Here is a 27,926-nt window from a genome sequence, read left to right on the forward strand (position 1 = left end):
TATAATATCATATATCCCTATTCGATTGGTATCAAGTTCCCTCGTATTGCGAGGCTTGCAAGGAGTAAGCAAACATAAAAATGACAGCAATTCATGATCACGTGTCAGTAACGTGATCGGCTAGAGGATGTTTTCTCGGCATAACAATCTCGGCCACTTGCGAAATTGGTAACCCACAACTACTCTTTCGACTAACCGATATTTTATTGATGTGATGCTGTGTGGTAGATAGTCTCTTGAAATATACAGCCCCTTAAAAGCAGAAGCCACTTACATGTGTAATCCCAGTATTTTGGTGGAGTCGCGGAAGTGGGACGGAAAACACCCTAAATGAAATTTGTGATATCTCCTGCATTTATTATTGTTATTATTGCACCATTTATATATATAGTTTCGTTTATGCTTAAGGTTAAAGTTAAGGGCAATAACAATGTGTTCTCGCACGAGAAAATCGAATCCACCCGGGGACCTCGGGGTCTTCCAATGTTGGGGCACTGCGAAGAGGCCAAGAAATTTCAAGACGATCTTTTTTAACAGTTGAAATAAGCTTACAATGTTAGCAGATGTGGCAAATGTGCCACAATTAGGTAACTTACCAATCTGAGAAATGAGGGTGATTGAATGCAGCTAAATAGATCCAAATGGATGAATGAAGTGCTCTGGGACTCTTGAGTTGACAATTCCGTCCTGTCGGTACAGGGGTTTTGACCAGATACGGCGTCAAACGTTCTTCGTTGAAAGCTTGAAGCATGGCAAGCAAGCATTCCCGGCGCTTAAAATTGTGAATTACGCTCAGTTGACCCAAGGATCTGTGATTCCCCACACCCACTTTACCGGATGCAGCGGGTGATGACTTGAAACCACCACGGCTCAGATTTGAAGTCATCCCACTGTTGAAGTTTGAGCAATTAGCACACCTCATTCTCCAGCAGGCGAGATTAATTTGGCATGGCTAAATCATTCAGTGGCTTCGATTATCGGTGCCACGCCCGAATTGTTGATTTCCCTTTTACAAGAACACAGAGCCGAGTTCCCATCACTATTATGATCCTTATTGTATGCTCCTAGCCAAGACCTTTTCCTTGACCGAACCATAGAGTTTTTGGGGTCCGTAACAGTTCTTAGAATATTTCGTTTATTTTTACGAGTATCCTTGGAGAGGTCCACATATGATCCAAGCTGCTGAGAAGCGCTTGAATTGATCAACTATGTGGGTCGTTGATGGGGAACAGATATCAAGGATATCACGGTCGTTCGCCCTTCTCATCGTACTCTCGCTTCTGAGCTTTGTCGAGGGAACTCATTTTATGAATACCTCCCCTTCCCTTTTCTCCGGTAGTACCCATACTAAGTTTGAACTTACGTGATGACCTGATGTCTGGACACAGCGAGTTGGAGGTTGTTAATCAGCCTTTCGAATATTATGGTCCACAGCAGCAAGACAAATTGAGTCCAGTTGTTGGCGGCAGCAGACAAACAGATGAGGATGGGCGCCCATACTATCAAGAAGATACAAAGTTCATAGGGATGCCAGTATTCCCTGCGGAACTTCCATTCGATAATTATAACCAGTCCCCAATCGCACTTTCACACAGGACATCATCAAATTTATCAGCCCAACAATATAGCGCTTGCTCGGAGGCTCCATCATCACCGGCACTACACAATGCACCTTTGATCAAACAGCCAGTGTCGACGGAGAAAGAAGCAATAGTATATACAGAGGGAACGCAGAAGAAACGAAGACCGTGGAAATGGTACATCTTAGCTGGTGTCCTCGGAATCATCATAGTCATAGCGGCAGTGATTGGAGGAGTTGTCGCATCTAAGAAGAAGAGCGTAGCTTCTGTCGATGAGATACCCGGTAACACAGAATCATCTAATAGCTCATCACCCACGACTTCGACGACGACTCCATCAACAAGCAATTCGCCCACTTCAACAAACAGTGCATCGCTGGCGGCCTCTACCGTTGCTCCATTCCAAAGAAATCTTGCCGCGATATCCTACGAGTCCAACAACGTCAATAACTCTAGAGTTTATTATCAAGACAATCAGGGCAACATACTGGAAGCACATAACAATGCATCGAGTGAGAACTGGTCAATAAGTTCAGTTGTTACCGCTAAAAATGGTTCATCGTTTGCTGCCGCTGTGACGATGCCTCAAAATGATTTCGTAGGTCATAATATTTCCGGTAGTAAAGCTTATACTAACTGGAATACAGGAAATCACTGTATTATACTCAGATTCCGAAAATCTTCTTCACGATATCATATATGATGTCGCTTCAGATTCATGGAAAGAAGGAACCTTGTCTTCTGAGAAGTACATAATCTCAGAGGATTCAAGAGTTGCGGTGATGTACTGGCAATGCGCCCTATGCACAAATACCACCATCATCGCTTTTCAAGATGCGAACAACAAAATGCAGGTTGGAAACTTGACCACCTCGGGCTGGGTTTTAACCCAAATCAGGGTTGATGTTGTTGAGAATACCGGCCTTGCGTTGCAGCCATTTTACCGTCCAGATGCAGCAGATCAAATAAACTTGTACTATCAAAATCCGAGTAGCGTCATGACCATTTCAGCTTGGGAATATGCTAGTGAGTTTTCTATAAACTTGTTTTATTTCATCTTACATTTCAGCTAATGAGACCCTTTAGATCAAGCTTGGAGGTTGGATGCCGCATCGTACTATTCCTGCACATTCGGCGTTCCAATCGCTGCATCTGCATCTTACACACATGTTGACTTTACTGGCGACGTGGAAACGGGTTTCGAAACTTGGGGGGAAACACTCGTGATGTCGCGTAATGGTATTAAAACAAACACGTATTCGGGAGCTATTAATACTTGGTCGGCCATGGGGACTCATCCGTCAGCAATGTCAAACTCCACACAAAATCCGAAAGTGTTCAAATCCATAGCAGTTACCGCGATTGGAGCTGCGTTTGCGGTTGTGGAAATTGATGGGAAAGCCGACGAGATCGAAGCGTTTCAAGTGCAAGACGACGCGGTCAATTGGGACACGGCTGGGACCGTCGATATTGGCGATATTTGGGGGTAAATGAAAAAAAATTATAATGCATGTGTTTATGGGATTATGGAATTCTTGTACATAAATAAAATTCGAGGGTTCGGTACCCCTTTCTTTCCTAGGCTATATTCGCCCTAAATATTCTTGTCAATGTTTAGATGTCTTTTTCTTTCTTGGGTTTCAATGTTTGTATCCTGGAAAGTCGCAACCATGAATGAGTAAATGGTCGTGGCCTTGCCTGGGGATAAGCTGAATTCTACTTTTGCTCACCGAATGCGTGAGCCGCATAACGACCTTGCAATCACCTATCAAATCGCCAACGCCCTTTTTTGCAGACCTTGTAGCTTTAAAGCAGCATAACAAGATCTCTCACCAATATATGTTTATGGTCTATCCTCATCAAGACTCTACGCCAAAATTTACCTTGTTTTCTCTTGAAATCTTTTCTCGCTTCGAATTTTCATCGCCGCTCTTTCCAAACTTCGGTATCATCTACCCTTTTCGACAACTTGCATACAAGATGGACGGCAGCTACAACCTATCACCCGAAGATATCACCGATGAATCCTGGCAAGAATTTGTTGATTGGCATTTCGCGAATCCAGTTGACATGGGCACAGAGTCAGTGGCTTAAAAAAAATGCTAACTCATAGAAAAAGGGCTCTACCATCGGGAGTTGGTTCAACACCCAATGACGCATCAACAAACAAGGCCCGCTTGACGCACTATATACTGTATGTAATAATCCCCTCTTGCCATATAGTTTGGATTTACTCACAAATAACAGCCAGGGTCGATACGGAGATGGGTACACATACACCAAAACAACTTGCGCTACTTGCTCATCAGAGCTCGACACATCGGAACTTGCACTTTATACAAAAGACCAAAATGTGTATTGTAGGAAGAGCAAGTCTCTTAACCATCCGCTACTATCCTGTGTTCAAGGCTGTGGGTTGAACTTTCATACATTGAAAGATCTCAGGGAGCATTGCAGGACTACCAATCATAAAGCTCTTCGTTGCCCCGTTCCAGGATGTGTCGTTGCATTAAGTGGTTTGTACCAAGGTGAAGATCATCTAAAAACATGCCACGGAGGAACAAAACTCGCATGCCACCAGTGTGAAGAACTATTCGGAGATACGGCGAACCTCGACATCCATGCCTCTAATAGAGGGCATTCTGCATACATTTGTCGATATCCTGATTGCGAGTCAATAGCTGGGAGATTCAGCGACTTGATTCGGCACCAAGCATGTCACAAGAAAGATGTTCCCCGTCATCCATGTCCCCATTGTCGCACGTAAGTACTCTCGTGCTCTTGAGGTACAGGATCATTATAGTTGCTGATTGACCTACTTAGATATCGAGGAAATAACGGGTTTAAGAGGAAGGACCATCTTAGACAGCACATCAGAAATTACCACAAGATTGAGTCCAACCACATTGGTTGGATAGGTTCTTCTCCATTTCTCTGCAAACACATCAATTGCCAGAGCTATGCTGTGATGGAACGTCAAAATCTTAGATCTCTCGACGATCTCACCCAGCACATGCTGACCGAGCACAACTCCTCTGCGTTCATCTGCGATAAAATGTCCTGCGACCGAGTAGGACTAAACGGTTTCGAAACGAAGAAGCTTTTTCAAGACCATCTCAAGAAAGAACACCCTTCACCCTTTCAGTGCACTCATCCAGGGTGTGATCGGATTGGTTCCAAAGGCTGGCTTCGAGAAAAAGATCAGACGAAGCATATGTTTCAGAAGCATGGCATCAGTGTTTGAATACGACGATAAGGGATCAGCTTTATCTTCTCATCCTTAAGAACACTTGCATATCGATGGCTGCTAGGGAATAATTATTCTTTGTGTTCGGTTTGTCACGTTGATTGATTTGTTACTCACTTGAGTGTCTCTTTGATGTCTCATATCTTGTCTGTTTCATTATATTTGAACTTGCATTGCTCTTCCGAAAAATCAAAACACAAAAACAGAGGAGGAATTTCTGGCTTAGCAAAAGATGGAGAGAGAAGGACATAGAGATTTGAAGTGTTTTTCTCATTGCGTTTTCTTTTGCTCTGTGTCTTTTATTATAGCTTTATCATGTTACATTGTCTTTCGTCGATTCATTCTGGCCTATTAGATAGAATACAGTGACCTTTGCAACTACCACAGCTTTCGTTGATTACTGGGCATTGAAACCCTCTTGCACTCTATCGTCTAATCGTTCAAATCCATGTTGCAAACCGTTTTCAAAACCTTACACTCACTCTTATGACCCTGTTCATTCCATCCTTTAATTTGACATTCCTGTATTCGTAGTAAGCCCATCAACCACTCAAAGAGCCATCTTTCCAGATAGGAAAACATACCTTGCCACAATACCAAACCTCACTGCAACCTTTACACCTTGAAAGCTGCTCCTCACTATCCTTCCTCTCACATGAGTGACATATCACCAGATCCCCTCGGCTGTTTTCTTCAATACTTTCACGAGCTTTAATAAATCTCTCACTCATTCCTAACAGTTTATCCAAAGATGCTGGTATGATCTACGATTCTTCATCAGCCTTGAAACAATTTTTAAGAACGCAAAAATAACTCACAGTAAGATCACCCCACACACACCTGACATACCCCTGTTTTCCCTCTCTGACCCCATGCCTTCTCGGGTTCGGCACCACGACTGTGTGTCCTTTCTTCAATTTCTTGATATCGAAGTCATGTCCGTCTCCACCACTGTTCCCATTCACACTTCCCTCCAATTGTGCAGGCGTCAATGGCGATTCGAGAATAATCGTTAGCGCGAATGACGCACTAGCGGAATCTGTGCATATAAAAGTTGGTGTGGTGGAAAGCGTCATATTCTGGGATATAGTTGCTAAAAGATATGTTTTTCGGGCCTCCCCGGGTGCAGTCTGATTAGGGGATGCAGTGGAGGAGGGATCAGCGGTGGGGTTGAGAGGACAGGTGGAGAACGTTAGGAAGGCGGGGGAGAGGAGGTTGGGGAAGTCGGGGGACATTTTGAGGAGGATTGGTGTTGGGACGTGATTGTCGAGTGAAATTCGTGGACAGTGAAGTTGAGATGTGAGGGGATTTTCGAGATTGATGACGGCGAGACGATTGATGAGAATCTTGGGATGAAACACAGCATGAAACGTGCGGACATGGAGGAGCGTGGGAGCTCAACTCTCAGGTATTTTGGCAAGTCATTCGATTTTCCTTGTTTAATTGATTGAAGATCTGTCACAGATGCCCAATCTGACCACACACATCAGAAGACAGGACGAATAGTATCTCGTATCAACGATGGCGGGAAAAAATCATTCTCTTCACATGCTAATCACGTGCAGGACCGGAGATCGTTATCGGGAAATGGAGTGGATAGGTTTTGATTTGACATGCAAAACAAGTCGAATTCAGTAAGCTGAGTTGTTCAATGTAACGGGGGTGGCAGATCCCTCCCGTTTTACGACTGGGCGGAAAACATCTCTCCACCTTACTAATAATATGGCCACTCATCATTCCACCACGGAGACTCACCGGTAATCACCAAATTTTCGGTGGAGCAGCGGATCGAGTCAGTCGTCATACATGCATATCCATGATAATGACACTGTACGACCCAGTTCTGATATTTGAGAATCAATCCCTCTCACGTTTCTACAATTTCGACGAAGCAGTTTCCAAGAGACAAAGAAGAGATATCAACATGTCTGCCGATTCAATCACCTCTACCCGAAGCGGGACCCCTCCCATCCTCAAATGCCCATTCGAGATTAGGCTAATGATCTACCGAATCCTCATTCCTTCAATTGACCCTTCGGCAGACTTCGACTGGACATCCGCCTGGGATCCAAACCGCCCGAAATCTCGCTGCGAAGAGCACAAACTCTACTCACCGCCTATACTTCACACAAACCAAATGATCTATCGAGAAGTCTTGAACGAACTTTACTGTTTCCTACCTTATCGGACATCAATCAGCAACTATGGCATTCGATTCTTAGGCTACACATTCATAAAGCCGCCCCCGGCGTTTCAATACGTACACACCCTGGATCTCACGATTCAAATCAACAGTTACTCTCATTCAAAGATTGCCAACATCTTGAAATCTTGTGTGGAGACTAGCTGCGCAAACGGACACTTACGTCGATTACAAATTGGTCTCTCCTTTAGCTTGCAGTCTTTTCAATCGAACAGGGGGAATTCTGGCGAGCTTCGAAAAATGCTGGAGAAGAATCTGTATCCGTTACGGAGGAACCTTCGTCGCCTAAACCAATTCGTTGTCAGGAGAGTATCCGATAGGGACATTTCAAGTTCCAATCGAAGTGTCTCGGGTTCGTTCCTGGCACAGAGAGAAGAGTTCATGGATACCGTTCAGGGTTTTATGAATCAGTTGGCAAGGGAAGTGATGGATCGTTGTAATCCTGCCAAGACAATTGAGTGCAGTCGCAAGTCGTATGCTTTGCTTCAGAGATGAAGGGGATGATGTGGCCTATTTCGATAAAATTTCGTCATGTTCGCTTAGTATGGCAAACTTCTATCCGTACTGGATGGTTCAACCATCGGACGACTGTGAAGGATGAGAACTCTGGGACCTCAAATGTTGGTTTCTTCTCTGCATCTCTACACATACTATATTTCGGATCCATCCTACAAAGTGCATTCCGATGAATGCCAACGCACGTCATGCCCGAAAGATACAATCGGTCTGTTCAATGTAGCGTTCTTCCAGACATCGAAAGCTATCGTATCTCAACCCACCTCTGAGATAAGCATTCAATGCTACGCGTATGCCTCGACTTGGTGATAAGGGACGTCTCATCTAGAATCTCATAGATGCGAGTAAAACGAAATTTCATACGCAATTCAATTTTTGAAGAATTATCTTGATCTGTTTCGAAATGGTCCGAGAGCGGGTGAAGGGTTTCGAGTTAAGATAGTTAAAGGACCATGGACGAAGCGTGCGGGGTGGGCTATATAGTCGAATTGAGTTTGAAACAAATTTTCTTCCGGAGAGCTTATCATATAGAATAGATAGAAATTTTCAATAGATTGTCTTGTATTTCTGTGTTAGTTATATTCTTAACTTTTTGCAAGCTTTGCAATATTAAATTTCATTTTCCAAGCATAAATGTCCGCGTAATCCACGTGATATTCAAAAAGGCCCCGGCTCCCTTCGCGCCGCGCTCGAAAGCCACACACCACCTCTCCGCCCTGGTAATGACAACAATTAGCCTGATCCAAGCTCTTCCCTGATCAAACAACACCACCGCTCTTTCATGGATGCGGACTTCGTGTTTACTCGGAATCGCCCGACCGTTGAGATTTATCCACGCAATGTTTAGAAGTTTCTATAGGAAAAATCCATCCGCCCCGCGCTCGGTGTTTCTAATGAGACGACGTTTGATTCTCATGTCAAACCATAGCCTCTTTTACGCGCTTTAGATGTCAGCAATCACTTGAAGCATGGCCTGTATTGTATGACTATAGATTTACGTCGGTCACAGCGGGGTTCACGAGAGGCAGAATTATCCTTACGAATTGGGATACCTTTCATCAATGAGGTTACAATAGCTTCAAATTTGCTCTAGCGTTTAGACTTTTTATTGGCCGTCCGACCAATCCACCCCTGTTTGAACATTGGACTGCATCTAGGCTGCGCAATATGTATAGATGATGTGGAACACCCCTCGTTGAGAAAAATGACCCCCAAGCGCCTGTTGTTACCAAACATAAAGACAGTGGTATCCCGTCAAAAGTGACGATGGCTTCCCCGTTTCCCCATCCTGTTTTGTTACATTTGCGGTGCAGATGCATTCCCTTCTTTATGCTAACATATGCATTAGCATTTTGCTGTCATGTACCAATGGTATGTTTATATACATCGGCACCCACTTTCCCTTCTCTCTGACTAACGCTTCTGTAGCATTGATATTTCCCAATGTAAATCCTCGTGGGTACAATAGCACGGGATCCAATAGTACGAAATCCAATAATAGTACGAAATCTGAACAGAGCCTCAGAATTGTAAGCCCCCTGTTCAAGACCATGGTCATGATGCATCCATTTTCGACTCGAGTGTTTGGTCCCTCCTTTGATTTTTTTGTCTCTAATCACTACGCATGCTGACCATCGAAGCAACCTCTCGGTAACTCGATAACTTTCGGCTACTTATCTAGTGATGGAAATGGCTTTCGCCTTGGCCTTCGTAATCTACTCACATCTGCTGGAAACACCGTTCAATATGTGGGCTCGGTTCGAGCAGGCAACATGAGTGACAATTTCAATGAAGGCCACCCAGGGGCCATCATCTCTGAAATTGCCGAATATGCGAAGTTATCTCTTCCCGAGGATCCAAATCTGGTTTTGCTCATGGCTGGTACCAATGACATGAACAATTTCAACAATGTCACCACAGCTCCAGATCGACTCAGCGGACTCATCGATGAGATCACTTCTATGGTTCCGAATGTTACTGTCATAGTTGCTCAGCTTACCCCCGCTTCAAACTCTAGCGTAGATGCCGCGATGGTCGCTTTCAATTCTAAGATCCCCGATATCGTTGCGTCTAAAGTTTCCGCTGGTCAAAAAGTTTCCACAGTCAACATGATGGACTATGTCACTGTGAATGACTTAGTAGATGGACTTCATCCAACAGATTATGGATATCAGCAAATGGCAAAAGCATGGTTCGCTGGGATTCAGCAAGTACAGAAGAATGGGTGGATAGACCCCCCAATTTCCACCAACGTCACGCTGGCTCTTCAGACGGCGGTCGCAGCTAGTACAGCTACAAGTACTATCAGCAGTTCCAGCGCCAGTTCCACTAGTACCCAAACTACCAGCACAACTATCGGCAGCAGCAGTAGCACGGCCTCTTCCAAATCAGCTTCCGACAGAAATTTTCGTAGTACTTCGATTAGCACAGTATGTCTTTTAGTTTTGGCCAGCTACTTCTTGCACGCCTGACTACCTCGGATAATTACTTTTATGCCAAGGTTTTCCCCATACAACATTCGGGGATTGATTCCATCCACCAGAAACTTTTTGGCATTCTTATGAATTTTGGACACAATCAGGAAATACAAATCCAGCTCAACTTTTCACAAAGAGACGACTTGGTATAGAGAGTACAGCTAGCGGAGGTTTTGGCTCAAGTGATTAAACGAGGACATGCTCAGGTGTATAATCGAAAGCTCGATAATGAATAGAGTATGGCAAACCTGAAAGACCAGCTAGACTTAGTGGAAGATACTCAGGCGCGAACAGCTTTGTATATACAAGTATTTAATTAATTGATAATTTTTATCCTCTGAGTTGTCTCATTTTTGTTTGAAGAATTGTGTGGGTTGCGGGTTTGCAGAGTAGAGTATTTTGAGAAAAGTTCTTGGGCTGGATAAAGAAAGGCTCGGTATGAACACACCTAATTGTTCCTTGCAGAGTATATGCTTATACAACACCCGGTACCATGAAGTGTAGATCATGGAAAAGTTCTCGGTTCCCAGAGATATTCTACTTATTAAAACGATTTTGAGTTTCGATTCGAAGCGAAAATTGTCTTCACTCGAAACAATCCATTGTTTGATTTTTGGGGGGGGGGGGTATTTCTTGAACACTTGAAGCCTAAAAAAAAAAAAAAAAAAAAAAACATCGCAACTCGAGCTATCAAGAAATCTGTATGAATTTCTCTTAATATTGTGATGGATTATGATTGGAAACACTCAGAGGAGAGTGAAATTTAGCCAAAAAGCACCCGGTGGACAGATTCCCCGTTTTCCAAACTATTCTAGGATAGATAATCTCAAAGTACAATCTCGATATCGAAACTTATGTTTCTTCAACTCCCACTTCAGCTCCCGCTTCAGCCAAAGCTTTTTTCCGCCTCGCTTCCACTTCCCGCACTGCCTGCTCATGGAACTTAACATGCATAGCTTCCGCCACCCCCTCGTCATCAAGCTTCTCCAGCTCATCTGTATCATGTTCCTCTATCCACGTCTCCAATAAACCTTCTTCAACTTTCTTGATAGCATCTGCATATTCCTTCTCCGCGAGTTCAATCTCCAACGCTCCTCCATCCAATTTCCTCAATCGTTCTTCATCAAACGTATGTTTTAAAACTTCTTCTCCCACCCAATCGGGTAATTTTCTATACATCAAACCTACTCTATCCTGATAAGCACTTTTAAGCTTAAGATAAAGTTCTCCAGAAAAAGGTCTTTGATCAATCTCAGCTGTGAGAGTTCCTCTTAACATGCGATCCAGCTCCTCACTCAAATGAGACTCAATCGGTTTAACATCCAAAAGTTTTCCTTTCTCCTTATCAAACGTCCCAAGAACCACACCGGTACGAGCCAACTCATACACAACCGCCGTCAACCACCACACCTCCCCCCTCTTTTTCCGCTCCTGCGGTTCCCAATCTTCATCATCCGAAGCCGGCTCATCATATTCCTCGAGATCAGGAACATGACCACCCGGAGGCTGCGTAAACGCGACTCCAAAATCGCCAATCTTTACGTGCGGATATCCGTTCTCTCTATCGGGTCCCCATTGCAGAAATACATTCCCGGATTGCATATCGTTTTGGAAAATCACGTCGCGCCCCTGGTGTTCACTCGTGGTATTGTAATCCGGATGTTCGTTATGGAGAAACGCAATGGCGCTGACGATTTCGTAGAAGATCTGCCAGATCAGTAGCTCAGGCGGTTTGACATTGTGAGTCCGAAATGCTTTTGCTAGACTCGATAGGCTACCGGCATCGCAGTATTCAAAGTAAAGGCCTCTAACAGGTTTGTCATAACCGTATTCGGGTACGTATTGAACAAATGCTTCGAGATTGCATATGTGAGGATGTCCACCCCTGATGAATCGGAGATAGATTCTCGTTTCTGAATCCCGTTTAGCACGAAGACTTAGTCTTTCTGCCGATTGAGAAGAACTCTTGGTGGCTTCGCTGCTAGGTGTGAGAGGGGGTACAAGAGCACCTTCCGGAAGGTCCAATTCGAATTTTCCGAGGTTCCACTGGAGCTTCAAGGCGTAGGGCTTTTTCGTCTCTGTATTAATGACCTTTAGAACAACACCAAATCCACCGCTTGCAATGTGCCCATCAAAATGGTGATTATTATAATTGAAGCCATGGTCATCTCTCCATTTGTTGCGCCGTATAGTTATGTTCTTCTTCCGGAGAGCTTTCATATATATCACTGCAGCCGTGTCGAATCCAAGTGGTCCAGGCTGTGACATTATGCTTCTGTGTCGAGTATACACTCAAGGGCCAATACTGTTCAGCGAACTGGAAGCGCAGGGAATATTTTTCGAAGCATCAATGTGACAATGGTCGTTAAGATCAAAGAGAAATCAGCTCTCCCAAAACAGATTCCTTTGTCTAAAAAGATGAACTTGGATGGAAATGAAACCGACACAATGACAACCAGGAATATTGTAATTGTTATACACATTACACGGAAAAACTTTGAAGCACGGAGCCACCATCTAAAGATTCGAGGAAAGGGATATTGTATTTGACAAGCTGAGCAAATTTCCAACACTCTAGCTATTAAAAACCGCCCTGCGGCTGTATTGGTGACGCCCCGCATCGGAAAATCATAATTGGAACTATTTCGTCCTGGTATCTGCCGCCCTGTCGTTTCTCCTATTCTGCAACCAGCGCCAAACCATGAATGTTGCCAGGAAGAAGCACACTAGCACCGCTAAATTGTAAGGACTTTTGAGATTGGCTTCTTCTAGTCATAGACTCTCTTTATCTGCGATTGATGGGATTCTACCGATGAGATACTGCTCAAGATCATCAATCTCCGAAACATCGGCTGAATGCTGGAGACCTCTATGATACAGTTAGCATAAAATCTTAAGAGAATGAATCTTAGATGCACGTACGGATACATCTTCAATTGAACATCATAACCTTCACCACGGAGCACCTCTGCCGTCTTGATACCCCATTCTGGTTTAACAAGAGGATCGGAATCTCCATGGCCCATCCAGATCTTAGTCTGCTTGTTGGAGCCTCCATCTGCGCCCAAAAATTCTTGAAGCTTGTTACGTAATAACAGGTAACAACTCATACCGAAGATACCTCCGAGCTGAGTTGGACATGTAATACCGGAGAAAATCGACATTGCGCCTCCTTGGGAGAAACCGCCGAGAACAATGCGGTTGGATGGAATCTTGCTATCTTCTATTTCGGATTTGATGAGCGAGTGGAAGTAAACTTGGGAGCGTCGAATTCCAGTCTCATCCTGCTCAGCCTGGAGGTCACTAAAGGTTGTCTTCATTAATAGTGGTCAGCGAAAGCTTTCTGTAAAACAAAGGTGAAGTATAGATGCAAAGACGAACGGAATCAGTGCGTCTTACGATGTCATACCAACCTGGCATGGACATGCCAAAGTTCTGGAAGATTTGTTAGCACGAGTGTCTCTTTGAGAATGGGTTGCTTATCATACAACTGAGATGGGGATGGCTGGCGCATTTGGAAATATGAATTTGACCTCTTGGAACTTTTGGCGACGACGCCAGTTCTCTGCGAGCGAAACCCATCCAGCACCACTATCACCAAGACCATGGGCCATGATGACAGTGGCAGTGTGCTTCGTGACTGCGGGGATGGTGAGAGCTGATGGTGGAGGCATTTTGTGAATTGTGAATTGTGAGCGTTGCAGATCTTGGAGGAAGAAGAGGATTGCAAATATCGGGATGCACTCAAAGATGTGCTTCTCTGTTTTCCAGATCTGCAAATAAAAAAAGTTAGAGAGGAGGTTAGTTCAGATTGTTTGTGTTTAGCAATTAAAGAAAGTCTCCGAGCTCTGCCTCTCCCCGCCTTATCGCGCTAAAATCATCAAGTGCAGAGTGGTGCACGGATTCGTGAAACTCTTCTAAAATTACACGGGAGACACGACAATGAATCTTAATCTCCTTTGATTTCAATACAAACGTATAATGTAATTGCATGGTCGAAAAGAAGTCTTCTGCACCAAGTCTCGAAGCTTTTGGGGCACTCCCGCAGAAGCTTTCCTTCAATTCAAGATTTCCATCCTCCCGCGAATCCCTGCACCCACTGTTGAGCAAATCCTTGCATGTCTCTTATCTTGAATGTTAATGCTCGGTAGGTAGAGGTATCTTTACCACAAACTATCCTGTTTTATTGGTTGGCAACACGCGCACAACTTCTTGAGCGTTATGTTAATAATATTCTGAATCGTCGAATGTTCTGTTGTGCGGCCTCGATAGTCTGTAGGTCTCTCATAACATTTGAATGTGCCTGACGTTCCACCTTTTCCCTTCAAGCTTCACTTTGGATTTGTAAACAAAGCGAGTTCAACCATGGCACCAGCGACATCTCGACCACGATCCCCCTCGCAACGTCCCCTCCCCGGATCTCCAACTCATTCGTATGCTTCCACACTTCCCCTCGCATCCACATTTTCCCTTGCGATTCCACCCCCACCAGTTCCGCATCCACCACACGCCGTCCTTACGAAAGCTGACCTGGAACTTTCCCAAATCGCCTATTCCGAACTCATCAGCACCGCCAAAAGCTATCGACTGGCACTCGCAGAGCTAAGCTCATCTGCATCCGCTTTTGGTAGTGCTTTAGAAGCATGTGCACGATTAAAAGAAGCAAGATCCGAAGCCTTGGCTCCCCCCGGTGGCAGTCTTAGCAACAGCTTTACTGCAAAAGGGAACTGCACTGGAGATAACTTGATGTCTGCTAGTGGGGTACACCAGTTGATAGCAAACCATCAGCAAATACTTTCAGAATGTGTATACCGATCGTTTGAGCTGCCTTTGCTGCATGAATTGGACAATTGGGGTCGGCATATAGAGGAAGAGGAGGTCTCATATCGGAAGGAAGTGAAGAACAAGAGCAAAGAAATACAAAAAATGGAGAAAGAAGGGCTGAGATTACACAAGCAGAGGAAGCGAGATGTGCGAGGATTCCGAGGACATCTAGTGGAATTGACTACAAGACTTGACGGTCTTACAACGCTACACGGCGAACATTCAAGAGCATTATTGAGAGATTGTCAAGATGTGAGCACCAAGGTGGTTGAAGCCAGTTCATCTCTCGTCCGCGCAGAAGTGGAAATATTTGAAGCCCTTGCACGAAAAGGTTGGACAGGAGGTGGCCTGGAAGATCTACTCGAACATGGTCAAGATCTCTTCTCATCGGAACCCCCCTCTACGAACACAGACTCGAGTGGTAGCCCATCTAAGATTTTCAGCATTCTACCACAAAAGTCAATCCTTGTGGATGCTACGCATCCCGCTACTGATGCGCCCCATAAAAAGGTTAACCACAAGCGTAGTGATAGTCTTCTTGTTGACAACAATCATTATCAGTCACTAGCTGCAGTCGCAGATCGTGATATAGATAGCGGGTCAATATTCTCCGAGCGAGATACCAGGATTTTGAACCGCTCCCGAGGCGTAAGGCCCTTTAGTCCAGAGCCCGTCGAAAGAAGCTTAGATCCACTTGAGTTGCCCCCGCCTAGTCAGATGGCCAGCCAACTTCCATCCCCCAGAGAAGAATATAGCGAGAGATCCAGATTCGAGGCATTCGGCTCTGTCACCCCCGAGATCTTTAAAGACGAGACTATCCTAGATTCACAAGTCCCGTCACCGATTTCCTCACCGGAAATATTCGCAGAAACGGTGACGGGAACGCAGGCAGAGACAAGCGCACTGCTATCGGCAGATACTCGAGAAGAGCTGGCACACGAGACCAGCAGTATGCACTCAGAGGGTACCATCCGCGGAGACGAGCCAGTTTCGTCATCAGAAACCGAGTCTGAGCAAGATGAAGACAGGAGAGAGCGAGAATGGAATGATAGATTTTATGTTTAAACGGTTAGCACGTGGATTATGGCTTCAAGCGTACCAATACCCCTCTAGACCATAGTTTTTTCTCTTTTCTTTTTTAGCATGCGTATACGGGTATGGGCATCGGGGTATCGGGTTTGGTTTCGGAATCTGGGATGGAGTTATATAAAATTGTGTATGAGACGATTTGGAGGTATGCTGACAAGTTTAACAACAATAAAGTAGAAAGAGAGAGCTGTGAGTAGTAGTTTCATATTTGATGATTGACAGAATGACAAAATAAACTTTCATGCTATATTCGCTGGGAAAAGTCTCGCGCCAAAAACTCCTTTACCTCAGTCACCCCATCATCAATATCTAATTGGTTGGCCGGTCATTTATTACATTTCTGTGCCACCTACGCTCTTCGTCTGTAGTTTTTCGCGCAATCTCGGGTATAGTCTCAAAGCTTCTCCAAAACAACCCAATGTGCTTCGCCTTCCAAAATGTCACTCCCGACAATCTGTTTCTCCATTAAACGCTCTTCATACAATCAGCTCTAATCATCTTTCTCCCCTCCTACAACTCCGAAAATCCCTAGGTATGTGTCGAACCAGTAGATCCATCTCCAGTAAAGACTCGCGTTTGCCCAATCGAATTCTCCCGTCTCTGTCCTTGGCACTGTGTCCCCTATGATATCCGCACTGAACCAATTTAATAATGGAATGTTGGACAAGACTTGTTGCGTGTACGATTTTTGAGGGAGTAGAGCCTGATCGGCAGGAAGAAGTTGCAGTCGTTGAGCCGTTGGAATTTTGCGACAGTAAAGAGAGGGTGCTTCGGGAGTAGCAGAATCTGCAGAAGACGGCCGTTGTTGAAGTGCAAGGTTACCACCCATAACTGTAGATGATGTTAATGTAGTGGTATCGATTGTGTGACTAGTAGCTTGAGAGCCTTCGGGAGATTGAGCGCGATCTTCAAAGTGTACGCTTCGAGTAATTTGCGACATTTCAGGAGTAGTCCAGGAACGGGGCAGACCGGATTGTTGAAGTGGACGTTCGGCGCCTGGAAGGAATGGTCCAGGATCGAAGCGGTGTCTGTTAGAATTGAGGCGAGATGATCTTTCTGATGTTACTGTAGAGACTCCTAGTTCATCTTTTGCTGGTGGCGCACCGCGATAGAGTTCAGCGTGAACAAAATAGCCAAGTACTGCTTGTGGAGAGGCTTCTATCGCCGCATCTGCTGCTTCCGCGGATTCGAACGTAATTTTAATCCAGTGCTTCCCGCCAGCATATTTCAAAGCCTTTGTCTTTTCTTCGATAGTCATCGGACGTCTTCGCAGAACAACAGGATCTCGGAGGTCGGTTTTGTATCTTCGTTGATCTAGAGGTGCGTCGCGAGGATAATCTTCACATATGTGGCCAGCAATTCTTTCGTATTCTGCAATGGCTGCCCATTGATGTTCTGGCGTGAAACCTCGTAGTATAACCTCTGTAGGCTCCTTGTGTACAAACCTCGAAGATTGACCCGCGTTACCATCAATAGCTACTAAAGCATTGTTGTCTCGAATGTTATTTTGCGACAATGAAGACGGTATTGAAGATTTGCGCTGAGAGGGTCCCGAATCTGAAGTCGCCGCAGCTCTCCTTGCGAAAGTAGCAGCAAAGATTGCATCTGCAGCTGCCAACGTTGGATCCTCCTTTTTCAAAGCTGGTGTGCCGGTTCTTGATCGAGATCGTCTTGTCGATTTACCAAAGGATCCTGTCTCTGGGACAGTTCTTCGAACTCTTGCCGCGGCGGGATTTCCATCATTTCTACTCGCATCAGATTGATAACCTTCCATTGTATGGACGTGAAAAAGCTTACCCGGGGAACAGCATAGCATAAGGTCTTTTGATACCATCTTCACCTACATAACACTCCTCCTCTGGAACATTGTGTAATATTAATGGCGGCATTATGTAAGTCCTAAAGCAAGGGAGAAAAGTGTGATGTGTCTCAAAAACAGACTGGTATTTTCTGGAATGCGTGAGGAGACAAATTTGTGGTGTTCTCGAATTCTTTGGGATTTTAATAACCTTAGTCTCACGTCTTCTACGCGACAAATCAAAAGTCCTCGTTGCTATGGTACAAAACACAAAATTTACTGCGCGGAAATGGCAGGGATCAAGGATTCACCAAGGATTTATTTTTGATAGCATGGTACGGAGGGGAAAGCCGCACAAGGTCAAAACGGTCAACGTCATCTTAACTTTCAAAGCTTCAGGATTTCGACGACGTTGAACAACAGCATCTCACAACGTTTACAATAATACCAACCAACAAAACAATACATATCAGTCACCATGTTTCGATTTGTAAGTATAACGAAAGCTTCTAGGGGCCTCAATTCTTGATGGTAGATTATTATTATTGGGTATTTACTAACATTATTATGCATAGCACAAAACGCTCGATGTCATCACTCTCTTTCACAAGGCAAGCTCTCCAGCTTCAGTAAGAGTCCATACTCTTTTGAAGCAAGCCTCTGCCAATGCTGCCGAATCCGCGACAGAGGACCAAGCTAGCGACCACTCTGCCCAAACCAGCCCAAAGAGACAAGAGTTCGAATTGGAAGTCACCGAATCTGCACCTACCCCAGATCAACTTAAGAGCATTCTGGAATACATAGGTGTATCAAAGGTGGGCAGTATTGTTACAGGTGCAAAGGATGAAGCAGATGCCGTAAGGAAGATCAAAGCCAATGACGATAGCTTCCAAAGACCTCTGGTGTGTTCCTTGCCGTAAATTACATCTCGTGGAATGATCTTTTGACTAATGCTTCAACAGACTGTGGATTGGAGCAATGGAAAAGCCGTTGCTGGAGACAGTAAATCTGAGATATTGACGATGCTTAATGCTCTTTCTAAAAACTAGTCTTTGCATTGCATTGTTTGCGTTGTACATCATCTTAAAAGTTTACAATACCAATTTCACAATATCAATTTGTTTAATCGCATCAACTACTGAAGCCTTCCCGCATGACTGGGTAATGTGACATATGGGAGTGAATAGATGGTTTGGAGCTGGACGGAAAATAAGTCTAGTGGTTTATGCTGGGACGGTCACGATAACTTGAAGGGATTTATTAAATATCAAGATTCGAGACGGCAGTTGTAAAATCAAGAAGTATGTCCCCTTAGTACTTGTTCGTCATTCCATGCAGTCCACCACGTACAGTTTCAAACAGAGCATTCTTCCAATGGAGCTTTTCTTTCTCGTGTTTGAGTTCAGTACAGGGAAGACGGAAGATGGAAGATAGAAGAAGATGGAAGAATGGAAAAATCGTAGGCCGAAAGGGCAAAACGACTCAAAAACGAAGGGACGAAACCCTATTGTTAGAGTTTTCACAGTGTGCGATGTGGCTCCTTCCTTTCGTTATCCATCAGTCTGAATGGATATGTAGGTACGATGCGGTATGATAAAGCTGGCCTCAGATCATGCCAATGACATGAAGATCATGAGCTATAAAATGGAATTTCCAATCACATCACACATATTATACACATTGGTCACCTGGGCACTCGTCATGAAGTTCTACAAAAGATAATAGATAGCACTTGTGGTTCTTAGCGTTCATCTAGGAGGTGAATTAGGTGAATTAGTACGGTAGAGATTTTCTGCTAGCTCCCACAATTTTTTATTTCCTCTTCTATTTAAAAAAAAGCTCTTTCTCTTCCATCTCAACCTCCTTCTTTCACCGTCCTCACCAAACTTCTCTCCAGGTCTTTTCCACCTTTTATTCTGATTCTGATAAACCTTCCGGAAGGTCCTTCTTCATAGCTTACACTTTTAATCTCACCCACCATAATTCTTTCCATTCTATCGTTCCTTTACGGACACAATCTCTACACTACCACAATCCATTCTGTCTCGTTGCATTCTATTGTAGCATCAATCGAGTCAATTATTGTCGCATTGAGCTTCAAGCTTGCATACAAGTCGCGTCGCTATTGCTGGCAGTAGCAATTAATACATCAACAATACACTTCAGTAATTTCATAATAATTCTACGACAGTTCTATCGTTGCTTAGGGAGAGCTCTCGCCGGAATCACTAGCAGATATTCTCGAATTTGATCTTTCCAAACTCAATTGGGACATTCAGATAATCATACAACTCCTCACTTCACGGCTCCACGAAGAGTCTACATATATCTACAAAGTCCTACCTCGAACCCTCGAACCAAAGTCAACCATCGAGATTCCATTACTTCACAGCTTCGCAAAGAGAGTCTACATATATCTACAAAGTCCTACCTCGAACCCTCGAACCAAGATCAACCATCGAGGTTCCATTACTTCACAGCTTCGCAAAGAGAGTCTACATATATCTACAAAGTCCTACTTCTAATCTTCGAACCAAGATCAACCATCGAGGTTCCATTACTTCACAGCTTCGCAAAGAGAGTCTACATATATCTACAAAGTCCTACTTCTAATCTTCGAACCAAGATTAACAATCGAGGTCCCCTCACTCACTACAATATCGCAGAACAATGAATTATCAAACTCCATATTACGTCCCGATGCACATGATGCAGAATTTCCAAGCTCATCAAGCTACAGAAAGATGGGACGTTCAAAATCTCCCTCATATGCCTGCATGGATCTCCACTGACCGTGGCCGCCTTCCAAAACGCGAATATTCAACTACGGCAATCCCCCGCATTGCGCACTGTAACCTAGTTGCCGATGCCAAGGCTAAAGCTACCAGCTTGATGAATTTATATCCAGACATTGTTTGCCATGTTTGGAAGCCTACCGAATGGGACGACCTTTGCTTTCTTTGGGATGCAGCCGATATACAATTGGAGGGCCCAGGATTCCTCTATTATGTCATGTTTTTTATTGGCGAGGAAAATGATCGATGCAGACCAGAAAAACAGAAGGCGACAATTGATGAATATGCCGAAGTCTGGGTCGCAGATCATACAGATTTGGTTTTGAACTCTGCTGCGGGTAGCATGTACCAGCATTTTTGCCTTACTGAACCTGAGGAAATTGCTCCAGAGCTAAAGCCAAAGCTTGAAGCAGCTTTGGAGAATTGCCGTTTGCGCCTCTTACAAGCCACCCCAACAGTCGCTAACTCAGTCCCTTCTCCCGATACATCTCAGTCGCTGCATCCTCAAGGCACGATCGCTCCGAATACCAGGGCTGTCTCAGGCAATTATATTCGTCATATGCAGGTCGGAAACGAAGTCAATCAACCAGCAATTGCTCCTATGACAGGAAAAGCAGCAGGAGTAAATCATGAATCGTATCGTTTCAATTCCATGCAACCTCAACTCAACTATAGCTTCCATACCAATAGAATTGCTAGTATGCCGCCAAATCCAACAGCTCAAAACCACTTGAAATCTGCGAATCGAGGCGAAGCTGCCGCGGGGATGACGTCGACTCATGCACACCAACCACAGAAATACGATCGATTCATGAAGAATCAGCGCAGCATGGCCAATAAGACGAGTGCTACGACTAGCCTGAATGCTTCTCCAACCCGCCCCGAGAGCTACCAAACCGATAATGGGCTTCGCAACAAGTCTAGGCATCGTGGGAATTCGATTGAGACTTATCAAAGTAGAAGACATCAATGGGCCGGGCCTCATGGAGCTCAGCCAAACAAGTTTATACACCCATCGCAGAACTACCAGCAACAAAACATGTTCTATAGCACGGGAGGAAGCCCTCCTCGAGCTCTTCAGCCCCAGCCTATTTACTTCCGCAACGAACATGCTCCCGCCCCTTTTAGCGACAATTTCAACCGTCGCATGGGCAAAGACAATTTGGTTGGTTCTCGCATGGAACTTCCTAATGACGTTCGAAATGTTAAGAATTTTGAAAATTCTAAAACCCGTCAACCGTTGCCCAACTTGGGTGAAATGGAAAGAGATCCAAATCTCTGTAAGACAGATGAATACTTTCTGTATACTTATGACAGTTTTGCGCCAAAATACTCCTCTGGCCGGACTCTATACATGACAGGTGCAGATTTGAAGATGTTTTACACTCATCAGTTGAAAAGTCTAATGTCCGAAGTCGGAAAAGTCGTGTCAATTAAATTCTTACTCCGACCCAATAATAATGGTCCAGTTTTCATAACGTGAGATTACACACTAGAATAAATAATACAATAAAGCTAATTGTTATGATAGATTCGATACCGATGTCTTAGCTCTGGCGATTGAGAAGTTTGATGGCTATAAGATGCCAAATGGACGTGTACTAACAGCAGGGTATCCACTTGAAAATTCAAGACAGCGATCGAGCAGTAACTCCAGCTACCACAGTTACCATGGAGATAGTCACAATCGTTACATGTGTAATCCTGTGCCCGAAAATAGAGCTTGGCCAAGAAAAAACTCAATATCCCAACATCGACCCTCGAAATCTCAAAGTGGCCAGCACCAATTTCGTTATCAGAATGGTAATCATATGACTCCAGGGAACATCTCTGATCCTTTCCCATATACACCAGATTATCAGCCTGTTCCTTTATATCCTGGGACACAAGCACAACTTCAACAAACTCCAGGACATGGGCTAAATGCGGCGTTCACGGAAGTTATCCAACATGAAAGAGGAGTAGGAGCATTCTTCCAACAACAAATACCTCATGCAGTATTGAACAATAGACCAAACACTGCCGGTACTACCCCATATCGATCATATAGTGGAGTCCAGGCAGACCGTCATCGTAATGGTACAAGACCCGGATTTGATCATAACATGGCAAATTTGCCCAACCGACCAGCCAACAGAAAAGAGAATTCTCCAACCAAGAAAAAGTAAGCCAAAATAAACTACATAGGTTGGTATCATTTCAAAAATCGCTGACAATCAACAATCTAGGCCCACTAGAAAGGATTCAACTAACAGTACGGGCAGCCGACACAAGAAGAAAGTTGAACAAGATACGTGAGTCTTTGTGTTCGGTTAAAGATTAAAACTGGGATTGAGAGTTGCACTAACACATGTATAGGTCAGCTAACGTAACCCCGAGCGCGACTCCTGTCAAATCAACGTCTCAATTTCAATTGAACAGTCAAATTGTCCTGGCCTCACCAAAGGCTTTGCTAAGCGAGGAACCGACAAGCTCCGCAACAGACCAATCGTTAATCACCGAGGCCAAAGTAGAGACCATTGCTGCTATGAAGGTGGAGATTGTTAAACAGATACCGGTTGAAGTCTTAAAATCATCAGGCCCTGTCGAACACTCGGTGTCAGAACCACTGGGTGGAATTTTAGCTGCATTGGATTCGGAATCGATGTCTCAAGAAAAGTCGAAGAATTCGAAGAAAAACAAGAAGCAATTCAAATCCATCAGCAAGGTCGCGATCGATAAGGAAAATAACATTAGTATAACCCCTACCACACTTTCGCCAACTGAATCGACAGCTACAAATCCATCAATTAGTGGCGAAGACACACTGTTCAGTGAGGACTCGACCCGAAAACCAAGTGTTTCTTCAACTGAATCTAGATCTAACAATGCCTCGAAAGACTCTGTTCTCCAAGAAACTACCCGAGATGTAAGCGAAATTCCAATAGACATCAAACGAACAACTGGAAAATCCTCAGACAATAAAGTCATATCTGAAACAATTTCGACCTCAAGTGTCACTACGGCTTCAAATACACCCAATGTACCTCTTACAAAGTCCAGCTATAAGAAGTCAAAGACTCAGACTTCTACGAAGGACTCCAAGAAACAGTCCCAGTCAAATCATCCAGATGCTAATAATGATTCTTCAACCACCAATACTGGATCTGTACATAATACCGAGCCCAAGACAGTTAAGCCCCAAGGCAAAACCTTTAAAGATGGCGTTGCTGAATCTTCGGGGCAACAAGAACGACCAAAGACGGGTTTGAAGAACAAGAAGAAGCGAAGTTTGCCTGAGATCAGTCAGGAGAAGGCAAAGCCTTCAATCTCGGTTGATCCTACGAACCCATCTGAATGGCCTGCCCTGGCTCCTTCCAAGTCCCCCCCTTCAAGTATTGCTGATGGAAAGCCACCAAAATTACCTACTCTACCAGCCTTGAATAGTCGAAAAACAAAAGAAGTGATATCACCGGCACTGCCTCTCAAGCCGCACCGACAATCGTAAGAATTTCAAGTCTAATATCCATTCGCCATGCGAGCTGATTCCGTGTAGGGATTATACACTAGGGGGAAAGGCTTGGCCATTCGTAAGAAGATGCATACGAAAGGCCTCATTAGAAGGTAGCAGTTGTTGATCAAGGTAGTATTACTTTTGATAGCAGACTGTATCAATATTTGTATTTACTGGTATCTTCTCATTAAACACTATCAATAGAAAGGGTTGGGGAGAAGAGTGACTTATTCATAGTATTAATGTTTCACATCATCATTAGTCACAAGTCAATAACACTGATATCTAATGAGTTAATGATTGCCTCTCATGATGTGAATAAATTCCTCGACGTTCACGTTAAAAACTCTTTTTCGATGTTCATTTTCGAATTATGATCGTTACCGTCGTGTATTCACCCCCGAAGAAACGTTAGAAGATTTACACTAAAATGCAATCACAATCCTTTAGGTTCATTGCTTTCAATTCTCTATCTATAGCTACCAAGGGTAGTCTCAAAGCCATTATATCTTTCATACAGGGTTCTGAAATGTCTGTCCTCTCAAATTGCGCGGAAATACAAGGTCGCATCACAGTCCGTATTGTTTGTCATCGACCATCTCAATTAATTTACATATCCTGATCCTAAGATTGCAAACTTATGAATTATATATATAATTGGGATTTCATCTAACTATCTGATTATGGAAAATCTTATTCTTAAATAATATCTTGTTTCTAGATTGTGGGGGTGATGGGATTGATGGGATGGGATGGAATGAGATGGGATGGAATGAGATGGGATGGAATGAGATGGGATGAGATGGGATGAGATGGAAGGAAGAAAGGAAGGAAGGAAGGAAGGCGATGTGGATTTGTTTGGTTGTATATATGGTGGTAGATTGTGTTTATGTTTTTTGATTTTTGATTTTTTTTTTGATGTGATGATTGTGATTGTGATTGTGATTGTGATTGTGGTTGTGGGTTGTAGTTTTTTGGGGCTGGCTGGGAGTTTGGAGATCGGAAGGTGTTTGTGTGGTTTGGTGATTGGTGGCTCATTGGTGGATGGATAGATGGGGTTGGTGATGTGGTTGCTGGTTTGGTTTGATTTGTGTATCTTGGTGTTATGTCATATGAGGAAAGCTTCTTTTAGAACAAAAGCTCTTCATGCCGAGGAGATTCTGTTTTGATAGATTGTATTGTATACTTCTTCTGTATGTAGTGAAATGGCAAGAAGGAAGTAGATATCTGATATATAAATGGTCGATTTCTTCCAAATTTAGAGTTCGTCGATCGCGGGAATGGGTGGTGACTTGATTGCAGGAATTGGTATTTGGATGAGGTGGTATTACTGTGGATGTCTGTTATACATATTTCTGGGGCTAGAGGAGAGACTTCGTTCGTGTTAGACTTTATTTGCCTACTGTCCCTGGATTTCTTGAACCACAAGTGCGTGTATGGGGATTGATGGGATACTACTCAATTTTCGAAAATTTTAATTATTGCATTATTCGATTGTTTGATATCAGAATTTATGTATTCATTATTAAATCTTTAACAAATCATCACAACAATTCTTATGATATAAAAATCAATATCTCAAGAGATATTTATTTCCAAGTCGATTTTTGAAGTGTGCTGGTTAGTTCGTATACCCACTGATGAACCGTGGGTGGAATTACGCGAGTTTTCATTGCTGGGTTGGACTCTCGCTTCATCTGGTGACGGGATTTGGACAGCAATGTTTTGGATATCTGGATGTACGGTCTTTTCACCATTCAAATTTACGGTTTAGAATCTAGATATGGTGTACGGAATTCACTCAAGAGTTCTACTTTGGTAGTACCTACCCCTTGGATCTTCAAGAGCGGAGGTTCAGCTTACACCGTATTTCGCTTCAGTCTCTTAAATCTTTCGCCGCGACTCTCCGTGACCGTTCTTGAATAGTTACGGTTATTAAGATCTATAAATCTTCACTATGCTTCATCTGTTCTAGATTCTGGTACGGCGTTTGAGATCAGTTAACATCTATAAGCCTCTACCGTAATCTGTCTATTCTGGACTTTTGTACGGTATTTGAGAGAGATACAGCTTCATTATACCCCTAAATCTGAGCATACACATTGTGTTTTCTGATACTGCGAGATGATATTGAACATTCATCATTATCTAGCCTCGTAATGACCGTACTTTGTACGGCTCATTTGCTACAGTGACGACGTACTCGATGGCTACTGGTTCAATGGGTCTATCTGTCGATTCCTTATAAGCTGCTTTTAGTCCCCAGAAAGCAGAACTTTATTTTCTCCCTATCATTCTCATCTTGATACAATAGCTTGCCTTCTGCTACATATCGAATCAACAGTAATACAATACCACCACAAAATTCCCACCAATCATTCCATCAAGGACACTACTTCCTTGTAACTGCATTCTCAAGCGGATTTGAAGCAAATACATCGAATCGTCAACAACCACCGACGAAAATCATGTCTATCTACGATAGAAGTAGCAATTTGCCTGGATTCTTTCTCGGTCGTGGTATATCAGATTATCGAAGAGATGTTTTACAACAGATAATGAAATTTTCAGAACAAACGAGACACTCCAGATACAACAAAAGTCAAATGATTGATTGTTTGAATGAGCTCCTAACCACCGGAAACATATCCCGAAATAAAATCAACGCCATTGAAACTTGGCTACAACGCGGTGCCACAGGTTCGATCGCGGATCACCACAATCCACGAAAACGAGGATCTTCAGCACCCGAGGCACCTCAAGCTACCAATCACACGAGAGCTATCAAACGCCCACGCAGAAGTGTTCGTGAAGAAGTGGTTGAGGCTCCAGAGCCTCAACTAAAAGAATGTTCAATCTGTGCGGAAGAACGCGCATTCGCCGATTTCCCCGATCGGATCACCGCTGGGTGTTTACATGATTCATCATGCTGTAACACCTGTCTTTCTCAGTCAATTGGTGCACAAATTGAAAGCATCCAATGGGACCAGATTTCATGTCCCGAATGCCCGGAACTACTCTCTTTCGACAATGTCAAGTCTTTCGCCTCTGAGGCTGACTTCGCTAGGTATGACAAAAACGCCCTATTGTCCTACATCAGCAATGATCCTAAATTTACTAACTGTTTGGGACCGAACTGCGGCGATGGTCAGATTCATCAAGACGGTGAAAATCAGCCAATTATGACATGTGGGACATGTAGTTTCAAGACGTGCTTTACCCACAAAATCCCATGGCATACCGGCTTAACTTGTGGGCAGTTTGATGTCCAGAACAGAGGGGCAGCATCTGAGCAAGAGAAGAAAAGTCAAAGACTAATCAAGAGGGCCACTAAGCCATGCCCAAGTTGCAATGCTCCGATCTTGAAAAATAAAGGCTGTGACCACATGACTTGTAAGTTCTAATTCCCGAAAATATAAATGAATAAATCAGCTAACGATTTGTAGGTACTCATTGCGATTATGAGTTCTGCTGGCTGTGTTTGGCCGACTATGAAACGATCCTAACTACGAGCAATGCGGCACATAGGCCAAACTGCTTTCATTATCGTCCGGATGGAAGTGGCCCAAGATATGCTTTTTAAACGGAAACGAATTAAGAACAATTCATATTCTTAAAATGGTCTTTGTCATGGGGGCCTTCAATCCAATGATTTTCAATATCGAATAGCGACCGCACTACTCGGTCACTCCATGAAGAAGTAAGGAAAAGACGGATTGTGCAATGTAAAACGCCTAGTCGGATAAAGGTGTGGGTGTGATTCACAGGTTGAGATATGATCTCTTGATCTCCGACTGAGGACCTTGGCATCAAGTATCGGCGGAATGGTGGACTAAGGAGGTGGTAGCCGAGGCCTTCATGCCATAGGAAATAGGAGGGAAGGGAGGAAAATTTGGACACGATT

The 27,926-nt window shown here is 43.9% G+C and overlaps 12 protein-coding genes across 14 annotated transcripts; 8 read left to right on the plus strand and 4 right to left on the minus strand.

Annotated features, from left to right (window-relative positions):
• The first annotated feature begins 1,231 nt into the window (after positions 1 to 1,231).
• On the plus strand, positions 1,232 to 3,247 carry BCIN_09g01760 (hypothetical protein). Its single transcript, XM_001550386.2, has 3 exons — positions 1,232 to 2,178; positions 2,228 to 2,606; positions 2,667 to 3,247. Exons 1-3 carry the CDS (start codon positions 1,375 to 1,377, stop codon positions 3,068 to 3,070), a joined length of 1,587 nt encoding a protein of 528 aa, XP_001550436.1. The 5' UTR covers positions 1,232 to 1,374; the 3' UTR covers positions 3,071 to 3,247.
• Positions 3,248 to 3,443: 196 nt separating this feature from the next.
• On the plus strand, positions 3,444 to 4,901 carry BCIN_09g01770 (hypothetical protein). Its single transcript, XM_024694944.1, has 3 exons — positions 3,444 to 3,774; positions 3,828 to 4,343; positions 4,404 to 4,901. The coding sequence occupies exons 1-3, from the start codon at positions 3,680 to 3,682 to the stop codon at positions 4,822 to 4,824; spliced, it is 1,032 nt and encodes a 343-aa protein (XP_024550737.1). The 5' UTR covers positions 3,444 to 3,679; the 3' UTR covers positions 4,825 to 4,901.
• Positions 4,902 to 5,084: 183 nt separating this feature from the next.
• BCIN_09g01780 (hypothetical protein) lies at positions 5,085 to 6,460 on the minus strand. The gene is made up of 3 exons (XM_001550388.2): positions 5,646 to 6,460; positions 5,412 to 5,591; positions 5,085 to 5,349 (listed from the first exon to the last, which is right to left on the minus strand). The coding sequence occupies exons 1-3, from the start codon at positions 6,060 to 6,062 to the stop codon at positions 5,260 to 5,262; spliced, it is 687 nt and encodes a 228-aa protein (XP_001550438.1). The 5' UTR covers positions 6,063 to 6,460; the 3' UTR covers positions 5,085 to 5,259.
• Positions 6,461 to 6,572: 112 nt separating this feature from the next.
• BCIN_09g01790 (hypothetical protein) lies at positions 6,573 to 8,172 on the plus strand. The gene has a single exon (XM_001550389.2). The coding sequence runs from the start codon at positions 6,644 to 6,646 to the stop codon at positions 7,523 to 7,525; it is 882 nt and encodes a 293-aa protein (XP_001550439.2). The 5' UTR covers positions 6,573 to 6,643; the 3' UTR covers positions 7,526 to 8,172.
• Positions 8,173 to 8,285: 113 nt separating this feature from the next.
• BCIN_09g01800 (hypothetical protein) lies at positions 8,286 to 10,356 on the plus strand. The gene is made up of 3 exons (XM_024694945.1): positions 8,286 to 8,917; positions 8,975 to 9,075; positions 9,187 to 10,356. The coding sequence occupies exons 1-3, from the start codon at positions 8,860 to 8,862 to the stop codon at positions 10,015 to 10,017; spliced, it is 990 nt and encodes a 329-aa protein (XP_024550738.1). The 5' UTR covers positions 8,286 to 8,859; the 3' UTR covers positions 10,018 to 10,356.
• Positions 10,357 to 10,698: 342 nt separating this feature from the next.
• On the minus strand, positions 10,699 to 12,414 carry BCIN_09g01810 (hypothetical protein). Its single transcript, XM_001550391.2, has one exon. It carries the CDS (start codon positions 12,289 to 12,291, stop codon positions 10,876 to 10,878), a length of 1,416 nt encoding a protein of 471 aa, XP_001550441.1. The 5' UTR covers positions 12,292 to 12,414; the 3' UTR covers positions 10,699 to 10,875.
• Positions 12,415 to 12,488: 74 nt separating this feature from the next.
• Positions 12,489 to 13,990, minus strand: BCIN_09g01820 (hypothetical protein). Of its 2 annotated transcripts, none has more exons than XM_024694946.1 (4): positions 13,512 to 13,990; positions 13,423 to 13,458; positions 12,946 to 13,337; positions 12,489 to 12,892 (listed from the first exon to the last, which is right to left on the minus strand). In XM_024694946.1, exons 1-4 carry the CDS (start codon positions 13,695 to 13,697, stop codon positions 12,796 to 12,798), a joined length of 711 nt encoding a protein of 236 aa, XP_024550739.1. In that variant the 5' UTR covers positions 13,698 to 13,990; the 3' UTR covers positions 12,489 to 12,795. The 2 variants fall into 2 exon arrangements, with proteins under 2 accessions (XP_024550739.1, XP_024550740.1); XM_024694947.1 differs by having other exon boundaries at positions 13,405 to 13,458.
• Positions 13,991 to 14,127: 137 nt separating this feature from the next.
• Positions 14,128 to 15,964, plus strand: BCIN_09g01830 (hypothetical protein). The gene has a single exon (XM_001550393.2). It carries the CDS (start codon positions 14,389 to 14,391, stop codon positions 15,910 to 15,912), a length of 1,524 nt encoding a protein of 507 aa, XP_001550443.1. The 5' UTR covers positions 14,128 to 14,388; the 3' UTR covers positions 15,913 to 15,964.
• A 162-nt stretch (positions 15,965 to 16,126) lies between these two features.
• Positions 16,127 to 17,952, minus strand: BCIN_09g01840 (hypothetical protein). The gene is made up of 2 exons (XM_001550394.2): positions 17,734 to 17,952; positions 16,127 to 17,681 (listed from the first exon to the last, which is right to left on the minus strand). The coding sequence occupies exons 1-2, from the start codon at positions 17,823 to 17,825 to the stop codon at positions 16,427 to 16,429; spliced, it is 1,347 nt and encodes a 448-aa protein (XP_001550444.1). The 5' UTR covers positions 17,826 to 17,952; the 3' UTR covers positions 16,127 to 16,426.
• A 27-nt stretch (positions 17,953 to 17,979) lies between these two features.
• Positions 17,980 to 19,522, plus strand: BCIN_09g01850 (hypothetical protein). The gene is made up of 3 exons (XM_001550395.2): positions 17,980 to 18,224; positions 18,310 to 18,636; positions 18,697 to 19,522. Exons 1-3 carry the CDS (start codon positions 18,213 to 18,215, stop codon positions 18,781 to 18,783), a joined length of 426 nt encoding a protein of 141 aa, XP_001550445.1. The 5' UTR covers positions 17,980 to 18,212; the 3' UTR covers positions 18,784 to 19,522.
• Positions 19,523 to 19,630: 108 nt separating this feature from the next.
• Positions 19,631 to 24,332, plus strand: BCIN_09g01860 (hypothetical protein). Of its 2 annotated transcripts, XM_024694949.1 has the most exons (5): positions 19,631 to 22,008; positions 22,061 to 22,693; positions 22,758 to 22,823; positions 22,888 to 24,012; positions 24,065 to 24,332. In XM_024694949.1, exons 1-5 carry the CDS (start codon positions 20,405 to 20,407, stop codon positions 24,144 to 24,146), a joined length of 3,510 nt encoding a protein of 1,169 aa, XP_024550741.1. In that variant the 5' UTR covers positions 19,631 to 20,404; the 3' UTR covers positions 24,147 to 24,332. The 2 variants fall into 2 exon arrangements, with proteins under 2 accessions (XP_024550741.1, XP_024550742.1); XM_024694948.1 differs by having other exon boundaries at positions 22,888 to 24,332.
• A 2,151-nt stretch (positions 24,333 to 26,483) lies between these two features.
• Positions 26,484 to 27,610, plus strand: BCIN_09g01870 (hypothetical protein). Its single transcript, XM_024694950.1, has 2 exons — positions 26,484 to 27,415; positions 27,469 to 27,610. The coding sequence occupies exons 1-2, from the start codon at positions 26,491 to 26,493 to the stop codon at positions 27,603 to 27,605; spliced, it is 1,062 nt and encodes a 353-aa protein (XP_024550743.1). The 5' UTR covers positions 26,484 to 26,490; the 3' UTR covers positions 27,606 to 27,610.
• The last annotated feature ends 316 nt before the right edge of the window (positions 27,611 to 27,926 follow it).

This window comes from Botrytis cinerea, chromosome 9 (genome assembly GCF_000143535.2).
Source record: "Botrytis cinerea B05.10 chromosome 9, complete sequence".
Classification (NCBI taxonomy): domain Eukaryota; kingdom Fungi; phylum Ascomycota; class Leotiomycetes; order Helotiales; family Sclerotiniaceae; genus Botrytis; species Botrytis cinerea.

Coding starts and splice junctions, on each gene's coding strand:
- BCIN_09g01810 (XM_001550391.2), bottom strand. CDS start 12,291: ATGTCACAGCCTGGACCACTTGGATTCGACACGGCTGCAGTGATATAT.
- BCIN_09g01780 (XM_001550388.2), bottom strand. CDS start 6,062: ATGTCCCCCGACTTCCCCAACCTCCTCTCCCCCGCCTTCCTAACGTTC. Junction 5,592..5,645: donor GTGTGTGGGGTGATCTTACT/GTGAGTTATTTT, acceptor GAAGAATCGTAG/ATCATACCAGCATCTTTGGA. Junction 5,350..5,411: donor AGGTTTGGTATTGTGGCAAG/GTATGTTTTCCT, acceptor CTACGAATACAG/GAATGTCAAATTAAAGGATG.
- BCIN_09g01860 (XM_024694949.1), top strand. CDS start 20,405: ATGAATTATCAAACTCCATATTACGTCCCGATGCACATGATGCAGAAT. Junction 22,009..22,060: donor AATGGTCCAGTTTTCATAAC/GTGAGATTACAC, acceptor TTGTTATGATAG/ATTCGATACCGATGTCTTAG. Junction 22,694..22,757: donor AATTCTCCAACCAAGAAAAA/GTAAGCCAAAAT, acceptor TCAACAATCTAG/GCCCACTAGAAAGGATTCAA.
- BCIN_09g01800 (XM_024694945.1), top strand. CDS start 8,860: ATGCATTCCCTTCTTTATGCTAACATATGCATTAGCATTTTGCTGTCA. Junction 8,918..8,974: donor TTTGCTGTCATGTACCAATG/GTATGTTTATAT, acceptor ACGCTTCTGTAG/CATTGATATTTCCCAATGTA. Junction 9,076..9,186: donor CTGAACAGAGCCTCAGAATT/GTAAGCCCCCTG, acceptor TGACCATCGAAG/CAACCTCTCGGTAACTCGAT.
- BCIN_09g01770 (XM_024694944.1), top strand. CDS start 3,680: ATGCTAACTCATAGAAAAAGGGCTCTACCATCGGGAGTTGGTTCAACA. Junction 3,775..3,827: donor CGCTTGACGCACTATATACT/GTATGTAATAAT, acceptor CACAAATAACAG/CCAGGGTCGATACGGAGATG. Junction 4,344..4,403: donor CCATGTCCCCATTGTCGCAC/GTAAGTACTCTC, acceptor TGACCTACTTAG/ATATCGAGGAAATAACGGGT.
- BCIN_09g01870 (XM_024694950.1), top strand. CDS start 26,491: ATGTCTATCTACGATAGAAGTAGCAATTTGCCTGGATTCTTTCTCGGT. Junction 27,416..27,468: donor AGGCTGTGACCACATGACTT/GTAAGTTCTAAT, acceptor AACGATTTGTAG/GTACTCATTGCGATTATGAG.
- BCIN_09g01790 (XM_001550389.2), top strand. CDS start 6,644: ATGATAATGACACTGTACGACCCAGTTCTGATATTTGAGAATCAATCC.
- BCIN_09g01830 (XM_001550393.2), top strand. CDS start 14,389: ATGGCACCAGCGACATCTCGACCACGATCCCCCTCGCAACGTCCCCTC.
- BCIN_09g01850 (XM_001550395.2), top strand. Junction 18,637..18,696: donor ATAGCTTCCAAAGACCTCTG/GTGTGTTCCTTG, acceptor ATGCTTCAACAG/ACTGTGGATTGGAGCAATGG.
- BCIN_09g01820 (XM_024694947.1), bottom strand. CDS start 13,697: ATGCCTCCACCATCAGCTCTCACCATCCCCGCAGTCACGAAGCACACT. Junction 13,459..13,511: donor CAGCCATCCCCATCTCAGTT/GTATGATAAGCA, acceptor CAAATCTTCCAG/AACTTTGGCATGTCCATGCC. Junction 12,893..12,945: donor GTTCAATTGAAGATGTATCC/GTACGTGCATCT, acceptor ACTGTATCATAG/AGGTCTCCAGCATTCAGCCG.
- BCIN_09g01840 (XM_001550394.2), bottom strand. CDS start 17,825: ATGCCGCCATTAATATTACACAATGTTCCAGAGGAGGAGTGTTATGTA. Junction 17,682..17,733: donor TATGCTATGCTGTTCCCCGG/GTAAGCTTTTTC, acceptor TGATGCGAGTAG/AAATGATGGAAATCCCGCCG.
- BCIN_09g01760 (XM_001550386.2), top strand. CDS start 1,375: ATGTCTGGACACAGCGAGTTGGAGGTTGTTAATCAGCCTTTCGAATAT. Junction 2,179..2,227: donor CGATGCCTCAAAATGATTTC/GTAGGTCATAAT, acceptor ACTGGAATACAG/GAAATCACTGTATTATACTC. Junction 2,607..2,666: donor TTCAGCTTGGGAATATGCTA/GTGAGTTTTCTA, acceptor GAGACCCTTTAG/ATCAAGCTTGGAGGTTGGAT.